The sequence below is a fragment of the Passer domesticus genome, chromosome 19 (assembly GCF_036417665.1).
Source record: "Passer domesticus isolate bPasDom1 chromosome 19, bPasDom1.hap1, whole genome shotgun sequence".
NCBI classification, from domain to species: Eukaryota; Metazoa; Chordata; class Aves; order Passeriformes; family Passeridae; genus Passer; species Passer domesticus.
In genome coordinates, this window is record NC_087492.1 from 9,715,375 (window position 1) to 9,727,683 (window position 12,309).

Sequence of the window (12,309 nt, forward strand, 5' to 3'; positions counted from 1 at the left end):
GCCCAGGGGGAGGTCCTGGCTGGGACAGGCCACCAACCTCGAGGGCCACAACAGCTGTTAACCCTGAGAGGGCAGATCCCCCCAGCTGGGCTGGCTATGTGAGGCTCAGTACCAAGATGTGAGGGCTGGGGGTCTGGAGAGCTGGAGACACAGGGTATCCAAGATCAGGGGGATCTCTGGGTGCCTCTGGTTTGGCCTCAGTGCCAAAACAGTGAAACTTGAATGGGTGTTTAGGGTCACATCTGGGGCAGGTGTGAATGTCAGGGAATGGGGGCCCCAGAACTTCTCTTACTTTTTTTTTTTTTTTCAGCTCTGAACACACTCAGGCTGATTTTTTTTTAATCTAATTTCCCTTCCTTCCCCTTGTGTCTGTTTGGTCTCATGATTCCCTGTGCACCTATAAGGAGGGTCATAGAATCACAGGGTGGTGGAACAATTCAGGTTGGGAGGCACTTCTGGAGGCCATCTGGTCCAAACCATGCTGAAGCAAGTCCTTGTCCAGCCAAGTCTTGAACACCTCTAACAAGAGAAATCCCACAGCCTCTCTCTGGGCACCTGTCCCAGTATTTGATCAAGCTCATGTTGAAGCAAAGGTCTGTTTCTAACTTGAATTTCCATGTTCCAACTCAGATCCATTGCTTCTCATCCCACCATCATGGATCTTCAAAAAAGTGGTTCCATGTTGTTTGTGTGCTCCCATAAGATGGTTGCTGTCAGCAATGGGACCCCTTCTGTGCCTGCTCTTCTCCAGGAGGAGCAAGCCCAGTTGTCTCCAATTCTCCTGAGCTCCAGGGCTCCAACCAGCCTGGTGGCCTCCAGTGGCCTCCAGGCTTGCTCCAGGCTGTTTCTTGCAATGTCGTCCACAGCAGGACACAGTGCTCTGAGGAGCCTGACTCTCCTGCTCCCCACCCTTCCACGAGGTGGCTCTAGGCAGCCACGAGATCCCATCTCAGCCCTCTCTTCTCCAGGCTGGACAAACCCAGCAGGTCTTTCTCAGCATCTCCACATGTACAGTGCACTCCCACTGTCCTGGTGCTCTTGGCTGGATCCTTCTGGAGCTGAAGCTGCTGTTCTGCTCAGGGACCCCCACACAGCCTCCAGCCCTGCAGCTGCTGTCTCACCTCTGGAGGGGAATCATTCCTTCCCTCACCCTCCTGGCTGCGTTTTTCCAGATGCAGCCTGGAATGCAGCAACAAACAGAACTGTGGCTGTTCCAGACCCAAACACTGATCAAGGCCAGGTTGGACAGGGCTTGGCAGGGTCTAGTGGGAGGTGTCCCTGACCATGGCAGGGGGATGGAACAAGATGGTCTTTGAAGAAAGATCCAACACGAACCTTTCCAGGATTCTGTGTTTCTGTGAAATACACTGAACAGGAGCTGGGGCCCAGGATAGAGCTGGGTGTTTGGAGAAATCCTCTCTGTGACCTTTCCCCTGCCTGATTTGCTCATCCTGATCTTCACGTGGGCTACATCCTCCTGTAAAAGCTGTCTGGGAGCTGCTGGAGAAGCCGTGCTGAGGATTCATTGTCTGAGGACTGATCAGTGCCTGTCCTTGCACAGGCACAGGAGTGCCCATGGCCAGTGACCACACTGCAAGGACACAGCCTGTGACAGAAAGCCCTGCCTGTCCAGCCCAGGGCGGCAGCTGGGCTGCAGGAGCCCTCAAAACTGAGAACAGTGCAGGCACCCATTCCTGGGAAAAGGGAGGTCTGGCATTTTCTGCAGACATCCATAGTGCAAGTGCCCCTAGAGGGGCTCAGAGTGAGACCATTTTACATCAGTGGCACTTCATGATGCCCAGAACTCCCTTGAGATTGCTGCAAGGGCCACCATGGTGCCGGGGGGGCACAGTGAGTGTTGCACAAGGGGCAGCGTGGCAGTGGCAGGGCAGGGGTGTCAGGAGGCACTGGAGTGGAACTTTCTGAAGTCCAGGGCTCAGTTTCCCAGGAACACTGGAGTACCTCTTCCCTGAAGGGTCTGTGGGGTTCCCAGGGGCTGTTCAGCTCAATGTCAACTCTGAAGAGAGTGATTTACGCCTGATGTTTGATTTCCATCCAGGAGGTGAAAGTCACCTGGGTGTTTACCTACCAGTTGAGCTCTGTGGAGATGCCCCAAGAACGTCATTCCCTGGGGAAACACTGCACACTGAATTGTGGTTATTTTAAGGCATTTGCTTATTGCCACCAAATTATTTGCTTTGCCTCTGGAGAAAGCTCTTCACCTGAGTGACTTCATTGTCTGAGGACTGATCACTTGATGCTGGAGAGCAAATAAGCCCTAAGCCACTGCTGCCAACCAGAGGACAAGTGCTGAGGTTTGGGTCTCCTGCCTCCACCCCCTCACCTGCTCAACCCTATAACTTTCAGGCTGGACAGCCCTCCAGCCAGGCCAAAACCACCCAGCTTTGTGCTCCACAGGGTCCCCACAGAGACAGCATGGGTGAGTGTAGGGTGGGATGGGATGGGATGGGATGGGATGGGATGGGATGGGATGGGATGGGATGGGATGGGATGGGATGGGATGGCACCTGTGTGTGGCTCAGCTCACAGGGTATTCCAGCATTTTGCTGCAGGGTCTGTCCTCCCACACCCTGGATATCCTGGTGCTGAGTCCTTGTCTGTGCCTGCTCTGCCCTGGGCTGGGAGTGGGGCAGGAGCCTGCGTGCTCTGCTATTTCCAGGTTGTACCAGTGCAGCCCTGGAGTGCCGCAGACCATTTTACAAGTTTTGTATTTACCGTTCTTTGCAATTTTCAGTTCTCCAAAGAAAGTGTTCTACTCTAGAGTAGAAAAGGGATGTTTTCAATTTTCCTGCTGAATGTGTGCTATTGAAAAGGTGTCCAGATCTGAGGTCAGATGCTCAATGGCACATTGCTGTCCCCAGCAGAGTACCCACAAGGGGCTGATCCTCCTTTGCTTCTCCTTCCTATGCAGACTTTTCATGACCAGCCCCAGGGGAAGGGCTGGCAGTGGGGGAGCATTTCTTCCCTGGGGGCCTCAAGGAAAAATATCTTTAAACGTGTCCCTAAACAGAAACATATCAACACACCAAATGTTATGTAGGAACTGAGAAGTGAATCAGTTAGGCTGAAGTGTGTTTAAAAGACTTGCTGTAGAACTGTAACCAGCACGATAGATTGGACATCTCTGAGCATTCCCAGAAAGGGTGTTTGTCTCTGGGGTGGCTGCAATTCCACACAGTGGTTCCAGGCTGGCATCCATGATCATTTTCCTTCTCAGGCATCCCAGAGAATGGTGCCAAACCCAGATACCCCTGGGAAATGCAATAGGTGTTGGCTCTGCTTGGTTTTGAACAGTGGGGGTTTCACACCAGTAATCTGCCAGGTGAGCTGTGTGTGTCTTATCAGGAACAGAATTCCCCATGGGCAGGCAGCTCCACAGTGTCCCACTCTTTAGGAACCAAAACAAATTTTCTGTATCTTACTTAACTTGAATACTGCCAAAAGTGTGCTGGTTTTTCCTAGTGCTCTGACCCAGAGCAGAGCAGACCAGCTGTCCACATATGGAAATCCTGAAGCAGCCACATAACCAACATAACCACAGAGAGGGCGTCATTTACCCCAGACCCACTCTGACTCCTGGAAGGCTGTGCCGCCTTTCTTTGTCCTGCTGCTTGCACACACACAGCCCTGCCTGGGGCTTGTTCCACCCAGACCCCAGGGTGTCACTGCCCACAGCCCCAGGGCAGTCCCAGCCAGCTGAACGTGAGCCAGCTGTGTGCCCTGCTGGCCAAGAAGGCCAATGGCCCTGGCCTGGAGCAGGAATGGTGTGGCCAGCAGGAGCAGGGAGGTCACCCTTCCCCTGCACTGGGCACTGCTGAGGGCACACCTCGAGTGCTGTGCCCAGCTCTGGCCCCTCACTTTGGGAAGGACGTTGGGACGCTCGAGCGCGGCCAGAGCACGCAGCGAGGCTGGAGAGGGACTGGGAACACAAACCCTGAGAGGAGCCACTGAGGGAGCTGGGGGTGCTCAGCCTGGAGAAAAGGAGACTCAGGGGTGACCTTATCACTCTGCAACTCCCTGAAAGGTGGCTGTGCTTAGCTGGGGCTGGGCTCTTTCTCCAGGCAGCACTGACGAAAGGAAAGGACACAGTCTCAGGCTGTGCCAAAGGTAATATAGGTTGGATATTAGGAAAACGGTTTTCACAGAAAGGGTGATAAAATTCTGGACTGGCTGCCTGGGGAGGTGGTGCAGTCACCATCCCTGAGTGTGTTTAACAAAGCCTGGATGTGGCACTGGGGGCCAGGGTTTAGTTGAGGTGTTGGAACTGGGTTGGACTCAATAATCTTGAAAGTCTCTTCCAACCCACTGATTCTGTGAATTCTGTGATTCTGTGATTCTGTGAATTCTGTGAATGGGCCATGGGATTGTGATGGGAGCTGGGAAGGAAGGGGATCCCTCCCTCCATGTTCACCCTGCTTGTTATGTCTAGTTCCGGGTATGAGTTCTATAGGGATTTCTGATTATGGACACTTTGGGTTTGGACAAGGTTTTGGCACTTCTTTAGTCTCAAATATCACTACAGCAGGTGCCACCACTAATGACTCCTGCTAATGTGTACAGGACAGTTCATCTAAATGAACTCATCTGCCTGGGGCTCATGGCTCTGAGGGAGCTCTACACAGAGTTTTATTTTCCTGTTTTACTCTGAATGGGGTTAGTGGCTCTTCAATAGAAGAGTTCTGATCTCTTTCTTCCAATCTCTTCCCATTTCAGCTACCCAGTGCCTTTGTCTCTTGCTTTTGACCTGCCTGCTGGCCCTGGCAGCATCTTTTCCTGATGTTGACATAAGAAACTTGTACCTCCTCAATGGCACAATGGATGACATCATGAATGCTCCCCCAGAGTCCTCCCAGCTGGGTAAGTATGGCCCTGCAACAGGGAGAGGCTAACAAGGTCCTGATCAGTCAGATCCTACACAGCCTGCACCCTCACCAGCCTGCCCTCAGCTCTGTCACACCAAGGAAGGACTAAATACTGACCTGAGAGTGTCTGACTGGAGCAAGAGTAACCTTAGGGTACCCCACTGCTTGCTGCCTGTCTCATCTCCTGCATGGCATGAAGTTCTTCTGTCCAGAAGGGAGAGGACAATAGCCCAAAGCTCAGAGCCCACAGGATCCCACGAGAAAGGACAAATTGGCAGCAAGACTAAGCCCAAGTCTTGTGGGCCACATGCTCTTCCTTGCAGAAGAAGGGTTAAAGATGCTCCCTGTGTGTTTTGAGGACAGGGAGAACAGCTCCCATCTCTGGAAATCATGAGTGGAGAACTGAATTCAAGGGAGATCTCAATACAAAAAGGAAATAAATGAAGTTAATACAAAGAGTTTAAGCAGTGGCACTGGCACAGGGCAATCAACCAGGTGATGGCACAGAGTAACCTACAGGTACCAGGAGCAGTGAGGAGGCCTTGAAGAAATGCTCAGGGGAAAAACAGGAGCTGTGGAATGGCTTTTGTGATTCCAAAAACCTGTGACTGATCCTTCTGTTTTACAGCCATCAGTGGATAGAGAGATGTCCTTGCAAAAGAATTGAACTAACTCATTCTAAACCATCCTCTCTTCCAGCAACATCCTTCAAATTCCCTTTTGAGCAGACACCTCTCCCAACTCCTGGCAGCTGAACCAGTTTTTCTGTGTCTGCTCTCAAATTTCTTCCCCCACTCTTTAATCCCTCTTCCTCCCAAGTCCCTGACTGCTGCTTCTGCACTCTAACAACCATCTTCCCAGTATTGCCACCACCATTAGGGGTTTTCCCCTACACAGTATGCCCAAATCCTTTCCACCAAAAAAGCATCAGCCTCACTCTAGAACCATGTAAATTCCTCCAAATTACCAACTTGCTGATATCTGAAATTGGTGAATCCCTCTGGAATTAAGAACAGGTAAACTGGAATATCATCCAGAGAATTTTGCCTTGCCTACTCCCCACCCTCATCCTGTCTCCTGTGTTAATTTAGGTGATGGTGATGGACACGTCCGACAGGCCAGGGACATCGCCCACCACCCTCCAGTCAGCCATGGTGAGTCTGCATTGCTGGGGGTTCCACCATCACTGGGCTCACCAAGAGCTCTCAGACAACTCTCCCATGTCCCACACGTGCCCTGGCTCCTGCCAGGAATGTGTTGATTTTCTGATGGGCTGCAGAGGTGCCACAGCTACAGCCTTGGGGACTCTGCTACCAGCTGTGTCCTGGCTCAGTACTTGATGAGGTGCTTTTGCAAGGGGAATTTTCCAGATAAAGGTCCAAACTGAAAAGTGTTGCTTCATTACTGGGAGGTGGTGATTAGTCATTTTCCTGTTTTCACTACACAGTGGATGAGAAGACTGGATGTGACAGAATTACTGAACTGGCTGGCTCAACATTAGCCCATAAGGCCAAAGATAGGTCCTGCATGGGTGGGGACAGCTGGTGACAGAGGTGCTGGAAGTGGAGCAAATTCCTTCCCAGCAGTGTGTAGGTACATTCAGCTGTTTGTTGTATGAGGTGCAGACATTTTGGAGCGTGGAAATCCATAATCAAATCCAACAAGTGAGGAAGTCTCCAAAGAGCTACTTGGGTAAGGCCAGAGAACAACAACGGCTTTGCCCTGTTGAGATCCCAAGAGCTGATTTAATTGTTAGAGATATGGATGTCATGGTCACCCTCTCTCTGGGGAAAGCACTAAACCTCTGTGCTGTACCAGCAAGTGACTTTGTCCCCCAGATTTGCATTTGTCTGTGGTGATACCTCATCTGCACAACACAGACTCAGCCCAGCCTGGATGGGGATCCTTGGGTGACAATGATCCTGGCTTGGTCTCACCAGACATTTTCACAGTGTGTTCCCAGCAGTTTGAATCCTGTCTCAGGAAGATGTGAAGCTCAACTCTTGTGGCATTCACATACTCTTTGAAAAGAGAGACATAATTCTCTCTCCCAGGATTTTTCCTGGGGAAGGAAGTGAGAAAGCTCAGAGAGAGAAGGGAATTGAAACAATTCTTATCTCTACTTGCTGCTCCTGTTGTTTGGCACATGTGGAATGTGTTATGGAGGTTGCTTACCAAAAGGGATTTGTTAATTGGACTTTGCTGATGGTTGTTTGGACTGATTGACCAATTGGATCAAAGCTGTGTCGTGACTGTCGGAAAGGGTCACAGGTTTTTCTTTAGTATAGTATAGTGTAGTATATAGTAGTAATATAGCCTAATATAATATAGCTTAATAAAGCAATTGTTCAGCCTTCTGAATCACTGGAGTCAGAGCACGTTACTCCTGTGTCAAAGGCGCCCTGATTCGATAAACTCTTACACTGATCATGGCAAGATTTTGATTTACTCCTGTGAGCCCATGGCAGAAATACAGCCTAGAAATGCGTGTGCAAAAGGATTCAGACACTAAAGAAACACCCCACTTTTAGGGGGATTTAATAACCAGCTCTTGTTTCCAGCCTCAGGGTGGCCCAAGGACTGCAGTGAGATCCCCCGTGGCAGCCACAGCGGCGTCTACATCATCCAGCCCAAAGGGCTCCACCACCTCGTGGTGTACTGCGAGATGAACGTGACCCACGGCGGCTGGACCGTCATCCAGAGGAACCAGAGGGACACCCCTGTCACCTGGGCCGAGTCCTGGAGCACCTACAAGTTTGGCTTCGGGAACGTGCGCACCGAGTACTGGCTGGGCACCGAGTACATCCACCAGATTGCCAAGCAGAAGGTCTACCAGGTCAGGTTTGTCATCCAGGACTCGGCAGACAACCTCAGCTTCGCTGACTACAACCTGTTCAGCGTGGAGGACGAGTCCCACGGCTACCGGCTCAGGCTGGGCTCCTACAATGGCACAGCTGGGGATGCCATGACCTCAGACAATCCCAACAACATGCATGACAACATGAAATTCTCCACAAAGGATCAGGATCAGGACACCTACAGTAAGAACTGTGCCTACAGCTATGAGGGCGGGTGGTGGTACTCGTCGTGTTACTCCGTGCGGCTGAATTACAAGGGGGGCCTGACATGGGGCAATCTGTGCAAGGGGAACTGCAAATCCTCTCTTATCCTCATTAAACCAGCTTCATATTGTTAGTGCTTCTTCCTCCTCCTGTCCACAGTGGACACTCTGCAAAGGCTCTGCACAGCCAAAGAGTGTGAGCCTCCCTGGAGCAGAGCGAGGAGCACAAGGGTAGCAGGGCTTTAATGAAATGCCACTTTACAGTCCCCCTCTCCAATTGCAGACTCCCCTCTGCTCAGCTCCGTTCCCCTGTGCTTGCCAATGATTCCTTGTTACTATGTTCATAATCAAGAATTTAAAAAACACTGATGAAATTTGTGGATTCCACATGAACCTTCCCTGCAGGAGGAAAACACGCAGCCCTGGAGTTACATCAGTTTCCTTGCTGTCTCCAGAACTCACAGGAAGCAATGCCCCAAATTTCCATATACTCTGAGCCTCTCTGCAGTGTTTGATAAGGCATCCAATAAACATGCTTGCTTGAGCTCATTCTTCAGTAATGACATTTGTTCTGTACCTTTGATCTTCTCCCCTGGCACCTGAGAAATCCCATGTCAGGAGCCAGGACTGGAGTCTTGAGGCTTACCATAGAATCACAGCCTGGTTTGGGTTAGAAGGGACCTTAAAAGCCATCTCATTCCAAACCCCCTGACATGGGTAGGGACACCTTCCACTACTCAGCCTGGACAGAGAAAGCCTTGAATATTTCTCATGGATGTAAGAAAATTAAGCCCAGTTACACTGTGACAAAGGCCCTGTGATCTGCACAGGGAGGGGATCCACAGGGCAGCTCCAGGATGGATTTGTGTTGGCTGGAAGAGCAGCTCTCCTGTGCCAGTGGGTGACAGGGCACCAGGCTGTCCCAGGGCAGCGCGGGGCAGTGAGGAGTGAAACCGCGGTGGCGGCAGGAGGGACTCGGTGTGCGGGACACCGCCGGAGGGCTGAGGGCTGTACAGCGGGGAGCAGGGTGTGCACAGAGCGGGTACAGGGTGTGCACAGAGTGGGGTACAGGGTGCCCACAGCAGGTGCAGGATCCGTGCAGGGGGAGCAGGGTGCGCACAGCCGGGAGCGGGGCGCTCACAGGGGGTTCGGGGTGCGCGCAGCGGGTGCACGGTGCGTGGAGCAAGAGCAGCGCCCGTGTCTCCGGCCGGGGGTGGCGCGGTGCGGTGCGGGAGCGGTACGGGAGCGGTGCAAGAGCGGTGTGGGGCGGGAGCAGTGCGGTGAGGCGCAGAACGGGAGCGCTGCGGTGCGGAACGGGAGCGGTGCGGTGCGGGAGCGGTGCAGAACGGGAGCGGTGCGGTGCGGGAGCGGCGCGCTGCGGTGCGGAACGGGAGCGGTGCGGTGCGGGAGCGGTGCGCTGCGGTGCGGTACGGGAGCGGTGCGGGAGCGGTGCGGTGCAGAACGGGAGCGGTGCGGTGCGGGAGCGGCGCGCTGCGGTGCGGAACGGGAGCGCCCCGCGCTCCGCTGCGGCTCCTTTAAGACCGGCGGCGGCGGCGGGCGCGAGGCGGCGCGCGCGGCTCCCGGCGGCGGGGGCGGGGGTCCCGGTGCCGGTCCCGGTGCCGATCCCGATCCCGGAGCCGGCCCATGTCCCGGCCCGCGGCGCCGCCCGGCTCCCCGCGCCGCCTCGGGGCGCTCAGCACGGCGCAGCTCCGGGCGCTGCTGCAGGACGAGCCGCGGCTGCAGCGCGCCGCCCGCCTCAGCAGGAAGGTACGGCGGGGCCGGGGGGCCGGGGGCCGCTGTCCCGCCGCCCTGGGGTCGAGCCGGGCGCCGCTCGTTCCTCGCGGCTGTCCCGGTGCGCAGGGCTGAGCGGCACTGCGGGGCCGGTGCTCCCGCCGGCCCCGGCTCCCGCTGCCCGCATCCTGACGCCCGTAATCCCGGGGGCTCCGCAGAGCCCACCGGCGGGGCGGGGAACCTCCGCCCGGGCATCCCGACCGCGGCTGCGCGGGGCTCCCGGTGCCGAACCTATGGCCACCAAGCCCACGGCCACCGAATCCACGGCCACCGAACCCATGGCCACCTAACCCCGTCCGCTGTCCCCGCATCCCTGTATCTGCAGAGGCCCCGGCTCCTCGCCCGCCCTCCAGCCCGGTCTCGTTTTCCGCAGCCGGGATGAGCCCGCGCTCTCCCGGCTCCCTGCGGAACGGGCGCAGGTTGCTGTGGAATCGCTCTCGGCCCGATTCCAGCCTCTTCCCTGGGTGGCCCCGGGTGCAGGCGGGGTGTGCGCAGCGAGGGGAGGGTCGTGTCCCTTCCGTGAGACCCGTGTCCTCTGCCGAGCGCTGTCCCTGCAGAGGGGCCGGGCAGCCGGCTGGGATTGCCGCGGTCGGGTTGAGCAGCCTGCGCAGCCCGGCTCCAGCCGCTGCATTCCGCCGGGATGCACCGCCTTTCCAGGCAGAGCAGAGGGATGGAGACAGTGCAGAGAAAGAGGGTTCACCCCCGGATGGACAGTGTCCCCCGCCCAGCAAGGTGCTGGATCTGACTGGTTCTGCCCATTTCCCTCGTTGCTGACACACGGCCCCGATCCCATTCCCACAGTTCCAGAGTCTACAGCTGGAGCGGGAAATGTGTTTAGCTTCAAACTGCACCCAGGCCAAGGTGAATCTGTCCCTGCGCCCGCGGCTGGAGGATGGGAAGGCTTCCCTGGCCATCAAGTACCAGGAGCTGCAGGAGATCCGAGAGGCTTGCTGGGACAAGCAGCAGCGCCTGGGTGAGTGGGGTGCAGCCTCTGGGCCGAGGCACATCCAGAGCAACCCCTGTTGATATGAGGGTCCAGGTGGGCTCAGCATGCTTGATCCTACCCCAGGAGATGGTTCAGCCATGATCAGGAGTGGTGGGGGATGACGTGACACAGCAAAACCTTAGCTGGGACCAGCCATGGAGTCACAGAATCAGTTGGGTTGGAAGGCACCTTAAAGATCATCTCATTCCATCCTCTGCTGTGGGCAGGGACACCTTCCCTAGACCAGGATGCTCCAAGCCCAGTCCAACCTGGCCCTGAACAATTACAAGGATGAGGCATCCACAGCTTCTCTGGGCAGCCAGGGTGGGATGGAAGCTGTGGTGTGCAGGTGGCTCCAGGGATGTGTTTGGGGGGGGTTCAGTGCGAGGAGCGGGGAGTGATGCTTGAGGATGGGAAATTCAGCAACCCCAGCAGCAGGGATGTCCAGGGGAAGGTTGGCAGCCCCATCCCCTTCTGACACACAGAGGTTTACCTGGAGAAGTGGAGCCCACAGAGTGCTCTGGGCCAGCTCCAAGCCAAGCTTGATGCCTCCGAAGCAGAGTCAGAGGTGAGTTAGCTGAGACCCCTGTGCTCTTGTCCCTTCCTCACCAGGACCTCAGGGTGCTCTCCATGCCCTCCCATGTGCCAGGGCCTGCAGAAGAGCCCAGGGTCCAAGGGGTACTCCTTCTATTCACGCTGCCCATCCCACAGGCACAGATAAAGCAGTTCCTGGCCCAGGACCTGCCCCTCGAGTCCTTTCTGGAGTCCTTCTGCCAGAGCCGCACACGCTCCCACGTCTGCCGGACACAGCTGGAGAAACTGCAGGAGCTGCTGCAGAAGGACCAGCTGCAGAAGGACCAGGTGGGCAGGGACCCCGTGGGCCCTGCGGGGTGCCCAGGTGCCCCAGCTAGCATGGCACCAGCCCGCCTTGCCCCCTTGCAGAGTGGAGTGGCCCCCAAAGCCTTTGAGCTGTCCTACGGCTTTGTGCCTGCCTTCCTCGTCCCCTCGGAGGCTGCTGTGCCCTTCCCCGTGCCGGCTGCACCTCCCAAGCACCATCTGCCAGCCCTGGCACAGCAGCCGGCATCTCCCGGCTCCGAGGTGCCCAGCCCGGGCTCTCCCCTGCGCCTCGTTGGACACATCCCGGTGCTCAGCCCCCAGCCCGGCCGTGGGCAGCAGCAGCACCGGGAGCAGGAGCCTCCGCACCGGTAGCGGGGCAGGGCGGGCACGGCCCTGCTCCTGCACCCCCCGGGGCTGGGCAGCAGCACCGACGGGTGGGGGTGCTGTAGGCACTGCTCCGAAGGGTCTGGGGGTGCTCACAGAGGGATGGAGGTGGGGCTGGTGCCATGGCTGGGTAGGGGGTCCTGCATTTGGGGAGGTCTCTGCATCCACAGCAGGAGGAACAGGACGGGAAGTGGGGGTGGGTGGCTCGTAGGGATGTCAGTGGGCTTAGCTGGGAGGGAGAGCAGGGAAAAGGCACAGGAGCACTGGGTGTGCCACATGCTTCCTAAATAAAGCCTTTTTCCATGCTGTGTGTGCTCCTTCTGTGCCCTGTCCTTTGGTTCTGGCTATGGACAGCAGGATGAGACAGG

General features: G+C 56.0%; 2 protein-coding genes across 4 annotated transcripts; both read left to right on the plus strand.

Annotated features, from left to right (window-relative positions):
- The first annotated feature begins 1,832 nt into the window (after positions 1-1,832).
- On the plus strand, positions 1,833-8,207 carry LOC135283901 (fibrinogen-like protein 1-like protein). Its single transcript, XM_064395051.1, has 4 exons — positions 1,833-1,851; positions 4,735-4,878; positions 5,975-6,037; positions 7,445-8,207. Exons 1-4 carry the CDS (start codon positions 1,833-1,835, stop codon positions 8,077-8,079), a joined length of 861 nt encoding a protein of 286 aa, XP_064251121.1. The 3' UTR covers positions 8,080-8,207.
- Positions 8,208-9,207: 1,000 nt separating this feature from the next.
- VPS37D (VPS37D subunit of ESCRT-I) lies at positions 9,208-12,247 on the plus strand. 3 transcript variants are annotated; one of them, XM_064394390.1, is made up of 5 exons: positions 9,477-9,711; positions 10,537-10,708; positions 11,206-11,288; positions 11,432-11,581; positions 11,663-12,247. In XM_064394390.1, the coding sequence occupies exons 1-5, from the start codon at positions 9,589-9,591 to the stop codon at positions 11,927-11,929; spliced, it is 795 nt and encodes a 264-aa protein (XP_064250460.1). In that variant the 5' UTR covers positions 9,477-9,588; the 3' UTR covers positions 11,930-12,247. The 3 variants fall into 3 exon arrangements, with proteins under 3 accessions (XP_064250461.1, XP_064250459.1, XP_064250460.1); XM_064394391.1 differs by lacking the exon at positions 9,477-9,711 and adding an exon at positions 9,208-9,324 and having other exon boundaries at positions 11,432-12,247; XM_064394389.1 differs by having other exon boundaries at positions 9,473-9,711; positions 11,432-12,247.
- The last annotated feature ends 62 nt before the right edge of the window (positions 12,248-12,309 follow it).

Bases quoted from the DNA above. Each gene is read 5' to 3' on its own strand.
- LOC135283901 (XM_064395051.1), top strand. The intron at 4,879-5,974 runs GTAAGTATGGCC...GTGTTAATTTAG, and splicing joins CCCAGAGTCCTCCCAGCTGG to GTGATGGTGATGGACACGTC. The intron at 6,038-7,444 runs GTGAGTCTGCAT...TCTTGTTTCCAG, and splicing joins CCACCCTCCAGTCAGCCATG to CCTCAGGGTGGCCCAAGGAC.
- VPS37D (XM_064394389.1), top strand. From the start codon at position 9,589: ATGTCCCGGCCCGCGGCGCCGCCCGGCTCCCCGCGCCGCCTCGGGGCG. The intron at 9,712-10,536 runs GTACGGCGGGGC...CCATTCCCACAG, and splicing joins CCGCCCGCCTCAGCAGGAAG to TTCCAGAGTCTACAGCTGGA. The intron at 11,289-11,431 runs GTGAGTTAGCTG...CCCATCCCACAG, and splicing joins CCTCCGAAGCAGAGTCAGAG to GCACAGATAAAGCAGTTCCT.